Consider the following 22,094-nt stretch of genomic DNA (forward strand, 5'->3'; position numbering starts at 1 on the left):
ACCATACCCACATTTCTGAGTAGACATATACAATCACAGTCGGTGTTAAGCGTCCCCATTTCACACTATTTCTCCATATCAATTAGACTACCGTGCTTACAAGTTTACCTTTTTTTTTTTTTTCCCCTTGAATTGCACATTGTTGGTCTAAATATTGCAAGTTTGCAATGTAGAAATGGAAGTGACCAAAATAGATAGCCTAATCTGAGGGATTGTTGGTTATCACATGAGTTCAAGGTTGAATTTTACTGTTTTCCAATACATAGGCACTATTCTTGGACACACTGTTAAGAGTCAAAGCTTGATATAATATGGTCCAGAAGTAAAAACCTTTCAGGACGTAATAGTTAATAGATCTGATAGCTGTGACTTGTGTCTTCAGTCTTTCCTTTTTTTTTTTTTTTTTTTGTTCCTTTCTTTATCTCCTTTTAATTTTCTTCTAGTAGTTCAGAGGGTTTGGGTTTTGTGACCCTCTGTGGTAAGCTGGTTTTTGGCTTTTTGTCTCCTCCTCTGCCTAGTGTGTCATAGAATATAATATATATAAACTATAGAAAATACATGTGTATGCATAGTTTACATTAAATTTAATTTACGAATTCGGGAAATGTCCTAGTTTATGCAGATTGCCATGTATCACTATTTACAAGACAACCGAGTGGAACCTGTGCCAATGAATACCCAGGGGGCAGCATAATTGGCTGCTTGGGACAGATGGCTTTTAAATGTTCAAACTAAACTGGAATTGGAGAGGGGTGTTACTTTAAAGTGATCGTTAAAACAGAGAAAACAGAGTGTTACCACTTGCAGATTTTTTTTTTTTTTAATAAAAAATAATAATGCAGGGCTTCCCTTTAAACAAAAGCAGGACATTTCAATGACAAAAGACACCATCAAGCAATCAAGCAGAGCACTATCTGTGATGCTTAAAGAGGAATGAACTGATGACCTTATTGAAACTGCCTGACTACTTTAGGAGGAGGAAATTCCTCCTTGACCTCTGTTCATTGGTAAATTAAAAAGGGAGTATTCTCTGAAGCTTATCAGGCTGATTACACATAATGTTGTTAACTGCTGAGGTGAGCCAGCTCTGTTGCAGTGATGTATACCTTGTTTAAAATCACCCATAGCTGGAGTGGCAACAAAAAAACCCCTGCAAATGTTTCTGTATGAAGCAATACAGGAGATTTTCTTTACAGTGAAGTAAGGACCAGAATGGTAATATTTATCAGGTATTCTAGCACTAGCTAGATATAATTCATATAGGTTCTTTCATGCAATTTGATAAAAATATTGAACCAAAACTTCTATTGTAAGTAACGCAAAATTCTGGAAGGTTCACAGTCTCAGCATATAGGTTGTCCTGTAAACCCTTAATGAGTTTGACTCTGTGATTTCTATTTGGATTAAATTATCTTTTATAAGATTAGTTACCCATATCAAGGATAACGAGATAACTTACAAATGGTAGGCATAGCTGAGTGCTGGAATTGTCTCCTTACACTGACTGCACCCTGTGCCGCCTTAGAGTCATTTTCAGAGGTAGTTATTATTCCCCCACTAGATCTATGCTTTTTCTTTGGGTGAATGAATGGAATTGAAATGATCTGAAACCATAGTTTCTTGAAATAAAATTCATCCACATATTGGAAAGAAAAAATATTTTACTGACGGGTGAGCTTTTAATCTCTTTTTCCATCCTGGGAAAATGTAACAATCGGGGGGGGGGGGGGGGGGGGGGGGGGGGAGAAGGGAGGCGTCTCTCTCCTCCTCTCCATTTCAACTTTCCTGTAAAAGAGAATTTCCACTGTAAAATTCATCATTTGACCTAGCAACTGTGCTGAAGGTCTTCACTGAAAGTGGTGGGTGCCACGTTGCAGACCAAAGCATCTCAGTTGTTCTATTGCAGCAGCAAGCAGAAATTGGGGATGTTTTGAGTTTCATTAGACATGTAAACTTGAAGAACTCTATGCTTTTTAACTAGCAGCATTTGTTAAGACAATTTGCCTAAAGCCTTGTGTCGATGAAAGATGCTTTATTCACTTTCATCTCTTCTTGGTACCCAAAAGTATCACAGAATGGTTGGGATTGGAAGGCACCTTTGGAGATCATCTAGTCCAACCCCCTGCTAGAGCAGGTTGGGCAGCATTGTGTCCAGGCGGGTTTTGAATGTCTCCAGAGAAGAATACTACACAGCCTCTTTGGGCAGCCTGTGCCAGCGCTGTGTCATCCTCAAAGTTCGTAAGTTTTTCCTGATGTTCAGATGGAACTTTTTGTGGTGCCATTTGTGCCCATTGCCCCTTGTCCTGTCGCTGGGCACCACTGAAAAGAGCCTGGCCTCGTCCTCTTGGCATTCACCATCAAGGTATTTGTAGACACTGCTAAGATCCCCCCTCAGCCTTCTCTTCTTCGGGCTGAACAGCCCCAGCTCTCCCAGCCTTTCCTCACGAGGGAGATGCTCCGGCCCCTTCGTAGCCTCCGCTGGCCCCTCCCCAGCAGTTCCCTGTCCCTGGAACTGGGGAGCCCAGCACTGGGCACAGCGCTCCAGGTGCGGCCTCACCAGGGCGGAGCAGAGCTGGGGGAATCACCTCCCTGCACCTGCTGGCCACGCTCCTCATGCACCCCAGGAGCCCAGTGGCCACCTTGGCCACACGGGCACGGTGCTGGCTCGGGGGCAACCTGCTGCCCACCAGCAGTCCCAGGGCCTCCTCTGCAGAGCTGCCCTCCAGCAGGTCAGCCCCGGCCTGTGCTGGTACAGGGGGTTCTCCCTCCCCAGGTGCGGGACCTCACACTTGCCCCTGCTGAGCCTCACCAGGTCCCTCTCCACCCAGCTCTCCAGTCTGCCCAGGTCCCACCGAGGGGCAGCACAGCCTCTGGTCTGTCAGCTACCTCTCCCAGCTTTGTGCCACCAGCAAACCTGCTGGGGCGCACTCTGTCCCTTCCCCAGGTCACTGCTGAGTCCCTTGGACAGGACCTGGGACACCGCGAGCTGCAGCCCTCCCGACCACAGCCCTCTGCGCTCTGCCGCGGGCTCCCAGCCCCCCTCGCTGCCCACCGATCTGACCCACGCTGCCAGAGCTCACCCACAAGGGTGTTAGGAGAGCATCATTTAATACAGAATACTTTTCTTTTTTTCATAAATTTATCATATTACATGAGCTGTCTACTGCTACTGATATTAGAAAGCAAATTTAATTTGCTTTACTGAGGTTCTTTGCTAAATCGTATATTCAAAATTCATCAAAGAAGCATTAAGATTCCTGTTTAACTTCAAGGTCTTGGATCTGATAATAAAATAATACTGATGTGTTGTAGAGTTGAGGTTCTTTCCCCCCCCTTCTTAGAACCACCTGTACAGCAAGGACAAACAAAATAAAGTTGTAGAAGGAATAGATGTTTCAATTCACTGATCAGTCTTCCTCAAAAGGACAGTTGTAAATGAAAAAGTATGTTGTTTTAGAATTAACTGTAATGTTTGGGGTTTTTTTCTGAAATGGATTATGAGGGTTGGATCTGTATTTTATTCATTCTAAAACGGTATGTGTTAGATGTATTTCATTGTGGATTTTATAGAACCTTTAAAACGTACAATTGTATTCCAAGTAAAAGTTACTGTTTTGGAAAGGATAGAATATTTTTAATTATACATTATTTATAAATAGGTTTGATTCCTCTAGGCATATTTGTCAATTCTAGTTTATACTGTAAGGAGGTTTAAGGGAGGAGAATTTCTGGAATGAAATAAATTTTACATAGTTAAAATAGATCTGAATCATCCTTCCTTCTAATTACCGGGTGTCACAAAACGTCATACTTTCAAAGTTTTGCTTGTTTTCTTGCATGGAATATCTTTTAAAACAGGAAAAATCTCTCACTCTACTATCACTCATGTTAAACGCACCCTTTCTGTCTCCTGTCCGTCACACATAATACAGCATTTGCAGTGTTTCAGTCTGATAATTTGCATCTTCAGATGCCGCACATCATTTTGACACATAAAATATCTATTTGTCTAGATGAGGAGAAAACAAGTTGTTATACAGGTGAACAGAGGGACATGCTCCAATTTGCAGTCTTCGAAGAGTGTTGGAATTAATTCAATTTGGATGAACTAAGACTGTTTTCAAATGCATTAAGTAATGTTTTGAGAAGTTCTCATGCTGTTATTTTCTTTGTTAGACAGGGCTATGAAGAACTGGAAAGACAGCTGAAAGAAGTCTTTAAGGAAAGGAGCAATATCCTTCGTCAACTGTCGAAGACTTCTAAAGAACTTGAGGGAATTAAAGTAAACCTCCAGGTTAGGTTCTCTCTGGGTTTCTATAGAATTACTTTGATGTCTTCATATTAGGATCTATTTATTACAAAAAAAGTGTGGTGTTTTTTTAATATGTGAATAATTATTATTTTGTTGACCTTGTACTTAATGTAAGCCCAATGTTTTTATGGAAAACATAATCCTAATGAGTTGGGCCCTTAGCTGACCTACTAAAAAAAAAAATAAAATAGAACATGGTAACAGAACATTATTAACAAGCTGAGCTGCATAGCACAATGCAGCACTGATGGTATAAGCAGGGTTATTATGTTCCATATCTGGTCCTTGTGTAGTCCTCTTCCACCCAGTTGGAATATGCTGAATAGTCTTCATTATTAGGAAGCGTTATCCAAGGCCCTGTGATACTGATGTTGGTGTCCCCGTTATGGTCATCACACACCCATCTCCCAGACAGATAGGTGGTTCTCCTGGCTTCCATGAGCTTGCTCACAGTGCTGGAGGTCATAGCATAGAAGAGGAAAGGAAGGAAAAAGAACAAGCTGTCGTAATGGAGTTAGCATACATTCCACCTGGCAGCGCTATAAAGGATTTCCCTTGCTGTTGCAGGTTGCATCTTTGCCAATGAGTTACATATACTAAGCCCAGTTAAGCAGCTCGCTTTACCTACCTGATGCGCTGTCAACACTGACTGACGGTGCTTAGCACAGGGCGTTACCTGACTAGTTCAGCTGACAAACTGCTAGATGAGCCTGCAGCTAGAGCTGAGACACCTCAACATTTACCTTTGGGATATCACTGGTAGGCTGAAAGGGCAAATAGTCAGGTTAACTCTGGAGTCAAATCAGCTCCTGCTCTGGATTTCACATCCTGAAATCACCAGATGTTCACTTAAGAGCACTCCTGACTTTTCCAGATCTAGTAAATATCTGTCAAGCAATGTGTCTATATTTCATGTCATTTTAAAGGACGGTATTTTGTTGATATTGCATTTTTATCTTCACATTGGCATAGGCTAGATAGGAAAAAATAAAAGGAGTAGAATCCCCATGTCTGTTCACAGAAGAATACTGTGTATCAGTGCTGTGCTATATTATATTATTACCTTATATTGTTTTCTGTTCCAAACTTCTCTCGTTCTAATTAACGTGAACTCTTGATTATTTTTTTTTCTTACTTTTTAGTGAAATTTGCTTCTCCTTGTAACAAAGTTATTTTAGAACGGGGTTTCTTATGCAGCAGAGTTGAAGATATTATTTGGCAAAACTATGCTATGAGATATTTTAGACTCAACACTGCAGAGATCCAGATATAGGCAAAGAACTGTAGTATTATCTTCTGCATATACATGCTTATCTTTGTCATGCAGTTTTAATGTTTTCAGCTGTTTGTTTCTAAATCTATTTATTCTATTTGATTAGCTCTCATTTAATATTTGAAAAACAGCTGTGTACAGTTAGCTGTGCTTGACTTAGGGTAATAAAACTCAGGCTATTCCTCCATTTCTCACAAGTGGTAATATCTGTAATACACTGGGAGGGTTTTTTGAAAGAAGACCAAATTAATTATTTCACAGATGAAAAATATTAAATATCTCTTTGGTAACGGAGTTGTTTCTTTGCTGTCAGTCTTTGAAAAATGATGAAGCATCAGCCAAAAATGATGTGCAGAAGCTTCTGGAACTGGGCCAAAAGCAAAGGTAAGCCCCCATCTCCTCCCTGCTCTTTCCATTTCCAGACTGAAAACTGTCAGACTAGGAAATGCCATCTTTCCTTTTACTTTAATCTATAAACACTACTGTATTCCAGAGTCCACTGTTAATAACAGTAAAATAAGAGCAGGGAAAGTTATTAAAACAAGTGATTTATTTGCTGGTAATTGGATGTGTCTTAGGAAAACATATTAGAATGCTATAGTGAGATACAGTAAAGAAAGGGATTTTGAATTTCTCAGGAAGATTTAGTCATGAAATTTTGTCTGGATAAGAATAAAATCAGAAGTTTTAGAAAATTACAAGTGCATGATAATGCCCACTTAATTAAGTTATTAAAATTTCAAAATATCTGGATTTGGAGATGATGATATTTATTTATTCAGGCCACTTAGTTAACTATTTGTGCCTGTAGACACTCAAAATCACTTGTGATTGTGCATATGTAGGAATACTTGCACTTATCTGTAAGGAAGGCAGTTAGCAGGAGAGAGAAGCACTTACTTCAAATTATTCATTGAGCACCTAAGAAATAATGAGTTTCTATGGCTGGGAATGCAAGTTTCCAGCCAAGTCCTTAGTCTGAAGTCCCCTAGTGCTTCGTGGGAGGTAACTCTCATCATCGTTAGATTTATCTTGATTCTTGGAATTCAGACCAGCAAATAATAATATAAATGCAGTTTTAATAACAAGAAAACATAACTAATATAGGTATTACTTTTCCTGAGACAATGTTTTATAAAGAATGCATCTATACTTCATATTTTTCCTTAGAGAAAAACATATTTTTTTCATAATTAAAAAGTTCATGCTTCTTTCATTGTTAGGGATGCAATACTTAAATCCCATGACCATCTTATTGCTGATACTGTATTTAACTGAAGCACATATGAAAATGCATTGCTGTAGAGATGTCTTGTGATAAAACGACCTTCAGTTCTTCAATACGCAACAAATAAAATCCATAATACAATACCCATAGAAGTTCTAATTTTTACTGTGATAAAAGAATATCAGATACATAAGGAGTCTTTCAGGTATTCCAGACAAGTTTATTAAATGATGAAAGCAAGACTAAAGCTAATGTCCTATTTAAATACTTAGATGTTGTTTGGCTTTTGTACAACTGAAGGTATAAGTCTCATCATCATAGCTACCCTTGTCACTGACTCCATCCTTCATACATTAATGTGCTTTTGTAGTATTTTGATTGTTATGCAGCTTTTATGAAATAGATTAATTGATCAAAAAGTGTTAAGGGACTGTTTAGTAAATAGATCTTAGTTGCAGATGGGAAAATTCAGCCTGCTAAGGGAAAAATTTCCTAGAATACTACAAGTATTCTTCCTGATCTGCTTCTTAAATAACCCCTTAAAGTCTGTCAAGGTCCACCCAAAAATACATGTTGACATTTGCTTCTAAGGGATCCAGTTATTGAGTCTACTGTACAATAGCTGTTCACAGAGATAGACCCTGGATCAGTGCATCAAGCAATGTGCTGCTGAGCAGCCCTCGTGCTCCTTCAGAAAATAAAAGGCTTTTATAATACACTCCAGGAAAATGCCTTGGAGCTGCTGTGGGTACTTGACAGCTGTTTACAGGCTTACTAGATTTCAATTCCAGAGAGGTGTGTGAGTTCAGTGTAAGAAGGGGGTATTAAAAATGTACCAGGGAATCTCCCTCCTAGAATTTCTCTAAGGAATGGTCACAGTTTATTGCCAAGAGCCTCAGACTGTCCTTCATCTGGAGTAAATGAAGAACAGTGAACAGTGTTATGCTTAAATCTATTGTATTTGAACCACAATTCAAAATATATCCCAATTTTAAGCTTATGATCTTTCTTTGGACAAACATAAGCTGTGTTTGGTCTGTGAGCACAATCTTGACTATTCTCTGCAATGACGGATGATACAGTAAAGTTTAGAGTGCTAGAATCTCAGCTGGTGTAAGCATATGTAGTCCTTCTGACTTCAAACAAGACTATTTTTTTTTTTCCAACCCTTTTCTGTAAATTCTTCAGTATTTCCCCAGTAGCAAGTGAAACTTGGTCACTTATGGTGACTCAAGTTTTATTCTTTCTGTGCACCATCAGCACTTTGAAATGATCACATCTGTTTGTACAATAAGAGAGCTGCCTTGTGCTGATGGTGCATTGCTTTCATGCTGCTCAATCACTATTTCAATTAAATCTGTTCTGTACTAGCGTTGCTGGAGTTGCTAATAGTAGTAGAGTTATCAGCTAACGAGAAAGATGATCCAGCAGCTCACAAATCCTGTTCTTGTATGAACTACATGGTTTCCATTCCACTTCAGTTCTCACTCGGCTAAATTATCTGTAAACCCAGTTTGGTGTTGGTCTTCTGTGAAGGTTTATCCATGCAAGCAACAGCCCTGAAAAAGCTCTGCAGCTGTTTTGAAATATGTCACTCTTTGAATCTGCCACAGCTCCAAAGCCTGTCCTATGCTGTGGGTAGAAATAGGTGGCCAGCAGAGGATCTCAGCCAACTGCAGTTCTCACAATTTGGAGAAATTTGCTGACTGCATCAGCCATGCAAAGGGTTTTTTTGATTTAAATAAAGCCCAATCCAAGCAATTATCCTCCTGTTTTGTTGGTCTTCCTTCCCCCCCGCCTTGTATGCCAGAATGCTCTAGTGAATTCTGTGTTGCTTCTCTCTAGAAAGGGCAGGGGGAAGGTTGGGTTTTATCAGAGCATTATTTATTTATTTCAAAGCAGGTATAAACTTGGTTCTTACTGATAGTAGTATGGTTTCATTTCGGTGCGTTTTCAGTAGCCCACTGTTCTCACTTTTTTGGTGCCAATCTTTTTTGCTAGAAATTGTACACTGGCAGATGTTTTGCCCAGCAGGCTATTCAGTAGATTTAAAAGGTGGCCAAATTCCATCACAGATAATTTTTGTCTTGCATTGGGACTATATCTGGGGGTCATTATGGTTTTATTAGCAAGACTCATAGACACAGTACATTTGTTCCTTTCAATAATTAAAGGTGTCTTTTCTTGAATCTGAAGAATTATTTCTTAATGGACGCTTGTGATGAAGTTTGTGTTCTGTGTTTTCAACAAACTAGGGAAGAAATGAAATCTCTCCAGGAGGCCTTTCAAAAGCAGCTTAATGAGGCAGCTGAGAAAGCAGAAAAGCAGCAGGCTACTGTGAGTGATTCCCTGTCCCTCTTTCATTGTTTTTGTTTGTTTCTTCTGTCTTTTTTAAAATCCTTTTGCCTTGAGAATTTGTCATTCTCTCAAATAACTTTGCATGTAACAAAATTTGGGTTGCAAATATGTGGTAGTATTGCACTCTACAAGCTTCAGAAAAAAGAAGCTGGAAAAAGTTTGCATGCTACCAGCCCTGTCTTCACTAATTTTTGTGGGATTTGGGTGTGTGCAGTACACTTTTGCAGATTTGGACCTGGAGACTTGATCCTAAGTCCTTTCCCTGATGAGGTTATCTTTATGGACCCTCACATCTCATCTATACCAAGGTACACTGCCACACACCCATTGACTTTTTTGGAATAACTACTGATTTTCAAGCAACAAAGTAGATGATAGAGTGTCCAATTTTGACCATAGTAGATCTAATTATCACCACAGGAAGGCATTAAGCTTCATTAAGATTTCATGCTTTAATGAAATTCTGTTTCTGGATAAATTGTACAATTGGTTGGATTTATGTGTAGCACTGTAATGTTGCAGGGTATAAACAGACATACTTTTACTATTGCAGAAAAAAAAAAAGGTAGAATCATGTTTTCTGTTTAATTCTAAGATGTAAAAAGGATATTTTTCCTATGTTGCTTAGCAGTATTTCTATAACATGGACACCACAGAGCATAAATTGACTAGATAATCTCCAGCGGTCCCTTCAATTCTCAAGTGTTCTCTGATTTTAACTCTGGATTTGAAAACAAGCTGCTAGAAGGATTTATAGATCTATTTTTAGTTTCATATTGGATAATTACTGGTTTATTCAGTAAGATTTTACTGTCTCCCTAGCTCACAAAACAAGGGTCCTTGCAAAACAGAGGTTGAAAAAGAATTGCTAAATCTAAATGTAGGAAATATTTACCTATGCCATCTTTTGTATCAATGTGATTTGTATGTGGCTTTATGCCCTCGGTGAAGGACATCCTGGTTTATGCCCTTGGTGAACAAGATGTGAGAATGCATGTTTTACATGCCAGCTTCTAATTAGAAACAATGTAGATTTTGAACAAAAGTATTCCTTTTGCTGGTTTCTTTCAATTATTGTGATTTTACAAAACACTTTTCCCCCCTTTGTTGCTCCGAAGTTTGAAGGGTAAAGGCACTGTTTTACCTATTCTTGTGTTACCCCCCACCAAGGGGATTTTTGGAACTTGTAATTTTGTCTAAAGACCAAAACCCCTCTTTTTTTTCTTGAGAGGAGGAAAGTAGTAAACTGAATGCTGTATTGACCTTGAAATGAATAACATATTTTTGGTGTCTCTCAACAGCCAGGGCAACATATATGCAGGGGGAAAAAAAAATTAAATACCGAGCATCTAGTTGTCTTTGCTAAGTACTCAAACATGCTGGTTGAAAGTTGGCTTTTTTCAGGTGCATGGACACAATCCCACTGGCTTTGTCAGCACAATGAATTCTGGGCTTACAAATTAAAGGTGGAAAACATTTTATTATTTAATCTCTTATTAGATTTTTATGTTAAAGGCTAATTCAGCTGTCAGTTAAATAAATCTCAGAGGTAGTGAACGGATTATTGACACTGTCGTTCTTTGTGATATTGCGCTTTTTAAAACTTGAGCAGCAGTGCCTTGCGTAAATGCAACCCACACCCCAGCACTAGAGAAGAGCACAAGCTATGCTCTACACAAGTAATAAAAAAACCCCTACTGTTAATTGTAAGCAAAAATATCACCTACTGCAGGAACGAGGAAAATCCCCTCTGAGTTTATGCCAGAATTTGGCTTGGAGCATTGTCAGCTGGGTAGAGAAACTGGCTTCTTAAGCTGTATCCTCAAACTTGCTAATAACAGAATATTAAATTTGCCACTGATTTTAAGGAAAGCAGAACTGTGTCCTTGGTTCGTGACATTTATTTCTTTATGCCTCAGGGTATAATGTACATAATGAAGCTCACCAGTACAGTGAGACTGAATGAACATTCCAAAAGGGCTTCAGGATCCTCAGATGAAAGTGCAATAGAAATGGAAATAAATATTATTACTGTCACTCAGGGTTTCTTTACACCTGGTTTCTCCATGTGTTACATGAATGCTATGAAAGAAGGTCTAGGTACTTTGAGGCAAGCCTAGCTAGAGGATAGGAGCTTGAATTTAATTCTGATTTAATGAATTGTGAGTCTTGTTTCTAATCCAATTTAAGCACATTTTATTCTACAGGATTTGGTGAAGTAAATCTTGATTTTCATCAGAGTAAATAAGAATAGAATTATATTTTTCAAAGCCAAATGAATAAAAACACTGGAGGGGGGTTGGAAATACATATTTCGTTTCTGCACTTGCCAAGGAAGCACAGTGCAATGTTTACTGTATGTTAATTGGCTGTATATATTCAACAGGGAACACCTGCCTGAAGGTGATCTTTATTAGGTAAATGCAAAAATGTAAGTAAGAATTTAAAAGAATTAAATCAAATCACATGCAAAATAACCTGGAAAGTATTCGAAGACTCTGACCGAACCAAAAGAACAAAGGAGATGCTGCGGCAATGCACTACACTTTGCATCCACGTCTTGTGCAATGTATGGCAAGAGTCTTCACTACTGGTTGCACAAATGATTCATCAGAAATAATGTTATCAATGATAATGTTTGTTCTTTTTCTTCCCCCCCTTTTTTTTTTTTAATATCCCCCCCCTCCCCCTTAAAACCAGAGAAGCCAGGAATGGTAGGCAGCTATAAAGTTGCTGTTCTGCTGATGTGTTGGTGGGTGCAGCCTCTCAGAGAGCAGCAGCTGGAGCTGCTGCCAGGTAGTAACAACTTGATGAGGGTAGAAAGGGCAACTCTGGCTTGAGGAAACAAAACAGAGGTGTAAAGACCTTCCTGTCCTTTACAGCACTAATACACTGAGGACTGACCTGGAGGCCCTTGGCAGGAGAGAGCGCTCCCTTTCTGGGTTCTTTGTCCTCTGAATCTGTAGCACTAAGGGGTGAGAACAGCAGCAGTCCGGCTTGGGACAGGTCTTCTCTAGAAAATATATGGCAGACCTCAGATAAATGTATGCCTCTTGCTTCAGTTAGTTCATCTAGGATAGTAAATTGTGCAGATGAATACTAGTTATGATGAGGATGGTTTAAATATTAGAGTATTCCTATGTTGCAAAGTTCAAGGTTCAAACACACTCATCCAGAAAGCTTTGGCTTGAGAGGGAGTTTCTCTACAGACCACGTCGTGCTAGAACTATGGATTACTTGTGTATCAAAAAGCATTTCCTAATTAGAGGAAGCTTCTTAGAAGCACTGTACTGAATTTAGTTATACAAAATGTATATAATATGTGTAAGACGTCATTCCAAATCACCTGTTGTCCTCTTTAACAATTGATGAAGGTCGACAGAGCTTTTTGTTCTCCATTTAATATCAAATACCTAAGGAATTTATAATAGGTTTTTAGACAGTGAAAAAAAATTATTAATATTGTCAAGCTATATAGCTACATGTGAAGTGGAACCACTTCTTCCTGAAACAGATTCATGGGATTAGAGATCATGGACTAATTTTCACTTTTGTTAACAAAAAGCCAGAGGGCAAATGACACATGTAACTTGACAGTGGGTTTTTTTTTCCCCCAGTGAATTCGTATAACTAGGGTGAGTAATGAGTCTCTGTATCTGCATTAGGTTAACAGGCTCTTAAAGCTTTTGGGAGAAGGGCTCTTCACTTGACTGTGCTTCATGCTAACTGCTTATATCTGAAGAAAGAGTTTTTTGTTTTTTTTTTTTTAGGAAATGACCTGGAGGTTTGCAAAGTTGGTTCCCATTAACTGCAATTAAAGTTTATAAAAAGAGCTGGATAGCTCTAGATGAGAGAAAAAATAAAGGATGAAACAGCTAAATACTTAAAAACAGTTTGGCTAAGCAGAGTAAACTCAGCTGCCTTTTTTGTTTAGATCCTGTTGGTATTTTATGTCATGTTAACTATTTGTAAAAGGACATGGTGATGAAATTGTTTGACAATACAATTATAGTACCGTCTGTCAAAATATAGGAGAAAATATGTCTGTGTAAATTCTTTTTTCCCAGTTGTTCAGTGTTCACTCTGAAAAATGAGAATTAAGTAACACATTGTGTATGACTTGTAAAAATAAGCAATAAACAACATGGTTATTTTGAAATCAGTAGAGTTTTTCTTAGTAATAAAAGACTAACAGAACATGGAGAATTTAAATCAGATATCCATCACCAAACAAGAATATAAAGAACCATCAGAAACTCACACCTGCAATATTTTTAATAAAAAGAGCAGATGTTCATTTAACTTCAAAAATATTTTTGTTTAGCAACAGCCCTTATGACAGGTCCTAAATTCCTAAATATCTCTTTGACAAAAATCTGTTGTGTTAATTAAAATATAACTTGCAACTTAAAGTTATGTTTATCTAAGAATTTTAGTAGCTAAAAGTATATTTAGTTTTCTTTTTAAAAGTATTTAACACTTTGTAGAACACTTTTTCCCAAAGGAAAGAATATTTTCCATGTGTTAAGTAATAGCCTAATAGTTCTCTCTGGCTTTTGGAGTCGATTCCTACACTGTAACTTGAAAATTAGACCACTAAAATTAATGTTGCGTATGTTAGGTTTCCAGTTATTGCCGAAGTAGTTAGGTGCTAATGAATGTATTCCAATCCCATCTTGTTTGCTCATATCTTAGTCCCGACCAAGGTACAAGAAATCTGGAAGTAAGCAAATAAGTGTACAGCTAAGCTTTGACTGTGCAGTAATGATGCTGTATTGGTATTCTTCCATCCTTCCTGTGTAGTGAATAACTAACTATTGTCTGACTTATAGAATTAGATCACTGCCATCTGCTAAAGCATTCTGTATTTCGATAGGGGAAAATTTAATTTGAACATTTCAAGGTCACAAACTGCTGTGAGTAAAGGCCACTGGATGGAAGCTGTTGCCTTTAATAAATGTAATGAGCTCTGAAACACACAAAGCTTGGAGTACCTTGGATGTCTGTCTCCAGGAGACAGTAGCAGTGTCCTTGCTTAATATTGCAAAGTTCAGCCTTAGAACAATATATTTTAATTATGTATTTTCATAATTACAGCTAGAAAGTAATTAAAGACAGCCAATGTGTGGAAGGAGGTGAATGTCAAGCAAGAACAGAGTGTGGGTAGAAAGGAGGAAGAGATGTAGAAAGTTTCTTAGTTGAAATTTTTCAGTTTCTGTGCATTTTAATTTAGAGCTGGATATAAATGTCCATTCTTGTTTATTATGCTATTGGGATTTGGTGACTGAAAGTACAATTTTTACATCTTTTTCTGGAAAATGGTATTATCCTTTGTCCTTGGGGCTGACAAAAAGCATCATGCAAATGGTCTGATGCAGAGTGATCTGCCATAAAGCATGAAATTATAGATATAGATCCCTTCTATATAGCTTCCTGTAGTTGTATTTTATAGATAAATGGTTCTTCAGTTGTTAGAGATTTAGTAGAAGAGCTTTAAAAGTGCTGCTATAATATGGAAGCAAAAGTTAATGACTACTTAGTTAATATTGGTATTATTTTGGAAAAAGAAAGATATGTAAAAATAGGTTTTAATTATTCAGATAAGCTAAAACAGTAAGTTTGCACTATTTAAGAAGTTCGTTTCAGTGATATCAGGTGCATGTGTATGTGGATAGTAATTAACAAAAATTACTGGTTTAACTAACAAAGACTGCTGGTTAAATTAAAAGTACTGTGGTGTCTTAAACATTTCTTCCCTGGAAGATTCAAGCTGATACTTACAAGCTGTGGATACAGAGCACACAGATAACAATTTTGGTATCATATCTCTTTAATTATTTCATATATACACAGACTTAGAAGTGAAGTGGTTTGAAGGAATATTAATATTCTGTTGAGAGTTGGGACTAGGAAAGGGAACACTCTTTAATGGGGGTCAGTATATATTTTTTTGGTCAGTATTTAATGGCAGCTGGCAAATATTTTTGAACAGCTGAAAAAATGCCCCCACCCCACCCCTCCACCCCCCCTGTGAACGTTTGTGGGGGTTTTTTTATGCTTTTCCCTGATAACCCTGATGTCATATTTTGATTTTGTCTAAACCTCAGTATTTGTGGATGTGATTGCTGGACAAATGCTGAATATCTTCATCTGCTGTTAAAACATCACCCTCAAGGGCAGCTGGATGTGGAGTTAGGATTTCCACAACCAAACTGCTTAATATTTTGGAAGAGTTTGCAAAAGAAGTTCCATTTATGCATGTCAGGCGGCACTGATCTCATAGACCTCCTACCTGCTTTTCTCTTTTAAGTGCTGATAGTGTCCTCCAACTTCTCTTTTGGCACAGACGAGAGGGATGTCAAGTCTGGTGATGGTTTTTAAATTACTGACATCTGTCTACTTGAGTGTGGACATGATTCTAAGAACAGGTGTCTTGTCATGCAGATTCAGTGTCATTTTTTATCTACAGAACATCCAAACTGTTAATCTCTAAGTCAATGTCTTTATAATCTAAATCTTTTCTTACAGGGGTTTTGTTGTTCTTAACAAGTCTGCTTCAATGGAGGGTCATGTGGTGGTCAGAGGACGTCCTGGGCATAGCGATCATGAGATGATAGAGTGTTCGATTAATGGTTAAACTGATGTTTACGTACATTTCAATAACTCAGACTCAACATTTCTTAAAACTTGTAGATTAACTTTTTGAAGACTGAAATGGAAAGGAAGAGCAAAATGATCCGTGACCTCCAGAACGAGGTAAGAGGAACGTTTGATTGTCACCTCCATTCAGACTTTACACTGAAAGAGTTTATGATTTGATTTCATATTTTAAAAGCATGGTTTTTTAGTAGAAAGATAAAACTCTGGTTAAATACTCTAAACACAAAAATAAACAAAAATGATGATGTGCATTTAGAAATCGTATTTTATTCTGTGCAGATATTGACTCCTTGTTCCTGGTGCGTAGGTCCGTAGTACACCTCTGTAACTTTTGCTGTACTTACTGTGCTTTTTCATAAAGGAATACTTCATTTAGTCCTATGGATTATTGGTACACAGTGAAACTTTATCCACAGTGTTATTACCTGCTTTTGAAATACACAGCAAGAAGAGGTGAAAGGAAATAAAATCTCAGAATTGAGATTCTTAATAAAATTTAAACCACCCGCATTCCTAAAATATATTCTTATCGTGCTGTTTCTATGATGTTTCTGTCGGTGTTTCTATCACTGAGTGAACAGTTTCTGGAGTCCTGGATAAACATTACTGAGGGCATCTGTGATTAAGGCTTCTCAAAATGAAAAAAAGAAATAGCATATTGAAAAGTGAAAATTAACCTTGGAGTCAGAGCAGTGATTAAACTAAAGATAGTTATTTGATTAGATGGGAAGTAGAACACATGAAGCAAAACAAACTTCCAGTTTACTGAGGCCTTCAGTGATGTGTGTTCCAGCCTGGCTTACCTGCTGCTGCTTCTTCCTACACATATTCAAATTACATGGGATTTAACTATTATTCAGGTGTCCCCGGAATTATTCAAAAAGATCCATCTGATGTTTATTACTTCTCTCTTTTCAGGTCATAAAATCAGAAAGGGGGGTGGGGGTAGGGTGGAGATGTTTTACTGAGAAGAGGAATAAGGCCAGGTTATTCTCTAGGGAAATAGTGAATTAACGTCTAAATGCTCTACATGGAACTACAGAACCTTCCAGTACTTTCTTCAAATGTTTCAAACTTGATTGGGAATAAAAGGATTACCTCTTCCAGAAGGAATGTAATAACAAAGACATAGCTAAGGGAAAGGGGCTTAATAACATACGCAGCAAAGAAGAAATGAGATGTAGAAAAAAATGCGATTGAGATTTGGTCTTCTGGGTTTTCCAAACTGCATGAGAAGTGATAGAGGCTTGTTTCCTCCCCACCCCCTCATACAACCAAATGCTCCCCTCCCAAGATACAAGGGGTTTGCACAGCTATATATTGAAAACAATAAAATGGGGTGGGGGTGGGGGGGTGCAGGGAAAAGTTTGATGCAAGGGCTTGACGGTGCTTGCATTCAGGCAATGTAGCTGCCGTTCTTTTATTACTACCCTATCCAACCATGTTCACAGAGATAAATAATGGAAAATTCTGCACAGGTGATCTGGTTTTTGTTTGTTTTTACTTTAATTATATTGCCTGAAATACTTCAAATTTTTTATGTCAACTTGCAAGATGTTCCAAGTGTAGGAAAAGTTTGTGGGCACTATTGATTCTGCACTTATTTTAGGAGGAAACACGGAAGAGTACTTGTGATTAAAGAAGCTATGTGGTCCTAGTGTGCCCTGGAAATCAGAAGCTCCAGCATTCTTTTCTTGGCCCGGTCACCTAAACTTGCTGTGAGAGCAATTGGATTTGAAACCTTTGCTTACTAAGCAAACTGCACTTCTGCGCATCAGCTCCTGTGTGGAAAAAGAACCAGTAGCTATAGCTAACCAACAGCTTTCTGGTAAACTTCTATGCTATGTTTCCCTAAAAGAAAGTCCACTAATACCCGTTTTTCTGGTATTTCAGTAATTGTTTTGAGGGTTTCCATAAGGACTTTATCTTTTGACAGCAATTTAACCAAATTTAAATGGTATGATTTAGAGGAAACATTTTTATCTAAGTCCTGCCTCCACTCCCTGTATGTACAGTATGCTTTGAAAAATCTTTTTTAGCAAGATTAGATATGCTATAATAATCGATAGCATTTTACTTGTATTTTTTAAAAGCACTATCTCCTTACAGATCTATAGAGACAGGTAATGAAAATGGAATTCCTTTCATAGATGCTTTTGTCCTTCTGAGTATCACATTCACACTCAGTTTATGTTGGCTAATTCTGAATTTTGCAATCTCAAGCTCTTCCATGACTATAAAAATAGTTCCCTGTTTAGTTCTGTTCTTCCAGCATGTGCCCTGCTGCCATCCAAGTTTGCAACACAGAGACAGGAATAGATAACGACAGCCTTCCGATTGAATGCAGCAGCTGTGATGTAGTGTATGAGGAGGGGACATTGTACAGAAAGGCAATTTTCAAGCTATTCAAGGCTTTGGAAAAAAGTGGTTAACAAAAATAGTCCCTAGTGTGGAGGGAAAAAGTGCCAGATAAGGGCGCATAAAGATTAAGTTTCTAAAAATCCCATCTTTTTTAGTGGTCTCTAAGTGCTTCCTGCAATACCAGAAAAAAATCTGTCAGGCTTCCAGCTGTAAGGTTGTGTGGATTGTGTTCATGTAGGCTAATAAAGGATTGACATGTAAACAGGTAAGCTCTTCTTTGGGAAAGTTACTATTACTGACAAAGAAACCAAGAGGTTTGGAAATTCAGAAGCACTGGTGGAGCTAAGAAACTTGGCATAAATGTAGAGTGAAATTGAATATGTATAAAATACTTTGAAAATTTTCACTTTTGGAGATGGCCTGTTACAGAGTGAGCAGCTCACTTTTATCATGTCAGTCATGTATCATTTGTGGAAAATGATGCCAGAACTGCTCTAAAAATGAAACTGAAGCAGGATGCTGTGTTTATATCAGAAAAATGATGGGTCTCGACAGTTGCTCTTTGGCATTCAGAACCGATTGTTTTGGGTGCAGCTCTGAAAATGCATAAACACGATGGATTCATTTCTTAAATGAAAATCTTTTCTGCACTGATGTGCTTTCTGTTAGTTTGTTATTCCTTTCCTACTGGTACACCTGTAAAAACCATGTTCCATTAAAGGTTCAAGGTGAGAGTCCTAGCTGATGTACACTCATGTGAATTCCTTAAGGTAAATGTGTCCCTAAAAGTTAATAAACGGTGTATATTCTGTACTGAAAGCTAGTGAAATGTTATTCAGACTTGTCACATGGACATTATAGTTGCCTCACAGACTTAGAATTGTCAATTAAAAAATTTTCGCCCTTATTTGAAACAATTAGTTATGTAGATTAGGTAAGAAATGACTGTCTAGCTTGTCACGCTATGTTTGGGCAAAGCTTTTACAATATCTCTGCATATACCTGCATTAAGGTACGTTAATATCTTTACAGATGTACAATCCCGCATATTTATAAAGTTGATCCAATGGTTTATATCAGGCAATATATTTCTCTGCTGTTTAGGCGGTGGCAGAACTTTGAAAAACATGAATTAAATAAAAGATGTATAGTAGTACAGGCAATACAAAGTAAACCAGGAATTGAAAATGAATTGGACTGTAGCTTTCAGTAATATGTGCTCTTTTTGCTAAGAAGCAGTTTTAAATAACTACCTTGTAAACAATACTTTTGCTCTATTCATGTATAAATTGTGGTTATGGCTCTAGCGTTGAGTAAATCATCCTAAAACAGAATTTTCTCCACTCTCTCTGTAATAAAAGGTACAGTCACAGCAGTTTAAAGTCTCACCTGATCTATCGGGAATTCCATGCCCTGCAGGGTGAATTCAATCGAATTGCATTGAATTATGGCGAGGAAAAAACCCCAAGAAACCTCCTTTAGTGAAGCAGAGATGAAATTCTAAGGCTTTGAGACTGTGTGCTGATACTATTCTATCAAGGAGGACATTGTAGTTCTTCAGTCTCCCTCGTCTGCAGATAAAACTAACTTTTTTATAAGTACAAAAGCCTGTCCCCCTGAGAAGAAAATTGGGTCAAATATTGGTGCTTCTTTGGGTACTGCATGAGCTCTACAATTCAGAAAACGTCCGTGAATATTGGAGGCAGGGGCACAACCCGGGGAAAAGTGAATGAGCAGGAAGGCTACAGGAGCACCTTCAGATATCACCTTCTGCTGAAGGGCTTTGAATTCAGTATTGTTTCTTGATTGATTACACCTTCTCTTGAAGTGAAATAAAGTCCTTTTTTTTTTTTTTTTTTAAAAAAAAAATATTTTCTTTAAATTGTTCTATGAGGATTTGTACTGAATATGATGAGGAAAAGATGGAAATGCGGTTTCACCGGTTGGAAATGGCTCTTAGGACAGAGGATACTGAGATCATACGGAGGCAAATCCTACTGCATCACAATTGTCAGTGAGAAATATTTATAGCTATGCAGTAGCAACTGCAGAGAATGTTAGAATAAGACATTGGTTTTAGAAGGGTTTTTTTTTCCTGATCTTGTAGACCCAAGAGCGTAGGGGACACTTTCTCGGTTGCTTTTGAGTCATAATCAGAATCAGAGTCCCAGTTAAGGGAATGTCACAGATCCGCTATGTCCAGACCCCTCTCTCCTAGGGACTACCACGCTTTTGGTTTCTTCATTCATTCTTTACATCCAGATCCAGGGTTTAGTGATTCACAGCAATGAACTATTAGAAAGTGAAGGAGGTGTTCAAATAAGAGTATTTAAGGAAAATGTAATCTTAATGAATGAGAATACTAAAAATTCATTATAGACTTATTAGGGCTCTTTTTTTATCCTGTATTTAGCCACAATGTTTAGCAACTGTCTGCTTGGATTTTGCCCAATATTCTTTGTTGTCTTGTCAATTAACTGTGGTGTTGAAAAATCATAGCACTGTTCTTTTGTAATCTTGCTGAATCATTCTGATGTCTTTACTCAGTTTTCCCATGCTGCCCAGGACACTTTATTAAATTCTTATTTTTGACTTCCTCTTTCATTAAGTCCAAAATTCCCAAACAGGTCTGAATTCTTTATTTTTCTTACTCATCTAGTCTTAAATCTGTCTAATAGACTTTGTATCCCTGAAGCTTGGTCTTTTTCAGTTGTCCTTTGTAGGAAAATATCTTCCACAGAGAAAAGAAAGGGTAATTTCCAATCTGTGCTTTCATGTCCTTTCATAGGAAACTGCTAACGGTAATTAGTGCTCCCGAATGCTGATGTTACATAATGTGGTAGTGTCTGAGGTAAACTTCTATCAACATTTCAGAGATCAGGTTGTACAGATCTTTGGGATAAGGGAGGTGTTAGAGAACTCTGGTGATCTGTTTGTCTTATTTTTATGCAAGCATAACCAGTATGTTTGAAACTAAGGGTTAAGTATAGAAAGTCCCTGTAGTTCACTGCATGTTTCAAAAAGGGAGCAAAACATGAGGTATAAAAGATTATTTTGAATAGTACAGTTTGGAAGAGCTGTTTTCTGTCCTTTGCGCATGCAAGTCTCAATGACATCTGTTGCAGCTCCATCAGGCAACGGGGCAGCATGAAACTTAATTAAAATCTCTGATCTTTGAACTTGTACAGACAGTTTTGTGAATCCTAGTGTTATCCAAATCCGTGTTTTTCCAGCATTACAGTCCTCAAGGGCAAGGTGGCTCAGAGCCAAGCTGAAGAGATCTTTAAGCACAGATGAAATTTTATAATTAATGTAAAACTTTCCCTGAATCTAGTGTAAATTTTGCCAAGCAGGAAAAGAGAAGTGCTGATCTTATTTATTCATGTTATGCAGACAAGTGTAAAAGTTTGCTTTTAGCACCAAGATGTTGAAGTTATTTTAGTGGAAACACCACTTAAAAGGAGGTGACAATGGTATATGTGGCTCAAAACCAAAGAATGTAAATTGATACTTCAAAATTTTGAGTATACTCTCTTGATTTTTATGCTTAGATGAAATAATATAAGAGCATTTAATAATCAGATTTCCACAGTTTGTAAATAAAGAGAAGGTAAGCTGTTCATTGTTTTCATTGTTACAATTACTGCTATCAATTACTAACACTTGTCACCGGATCACCGAAGAGGGATCACCCTTGAGGAGTCATCATCCAAATTCACTATTGGTGTATTCTTCACCTCCTAAGAGACCACACATTACTTGATAACATACAAATTTCTAAATATATGTGTGACATAAAAATACACTTGGCTTATTAATTTAGGAAGTTGCTTGATAAAGTTAAGATGCTGCACCTGGCAGGCTTCTATCCTGGGCTGAGAGCTCCCCAGAGACTAGAAAAC

General features: G+C 37.8%; 1 protein-coding gene across 2 annotated transcripts in view; it reads left to right on the forward strand.

Moving 5' to 3' along the window:
* Nucleotides 1-22,094, forward strand: part of LUZP2 (leucine zipper protein 2) — a 291,793-nt gene that overhangs the window by 166,818 nt on the left and 102,881 nt on the right. For both annotated transcript variants that reach the window (XM_080405373.1, XM_080405374.1), the window contains 4 exons: nucleotides 4,177-4,294; nucleotides 5,899-5,969; nucleotides 9,069-9,150; nucleotides 15,865-15,927. In XM_080405373.1, coding sequence (XP_080261499.1) covers nucleotides 4,177-4,294; nucleotides 5,899-5,969; nucleotides 9,069-9,150; nucleotides 15,865-15,927 — 334 coding nt within the window. The remainder of the gene's footprint in view (nucleotides 1-4,176; nucleotides 4,295-5,898; nucleotides 5,970-9,068; nucleotides 9,151-15,864; nucleotides 15,928-22,094) is intronic.

This window comes from Falco punctatus (genome assembly GCF_963210335.1).
Source record: "Falco punctatus genome assembly, chromosome: 10".
NCBI lineage: Eukaryota > Metazoa > Chordata > Aves > Falconiformes > Falconidae > Falco > Falco punctatus.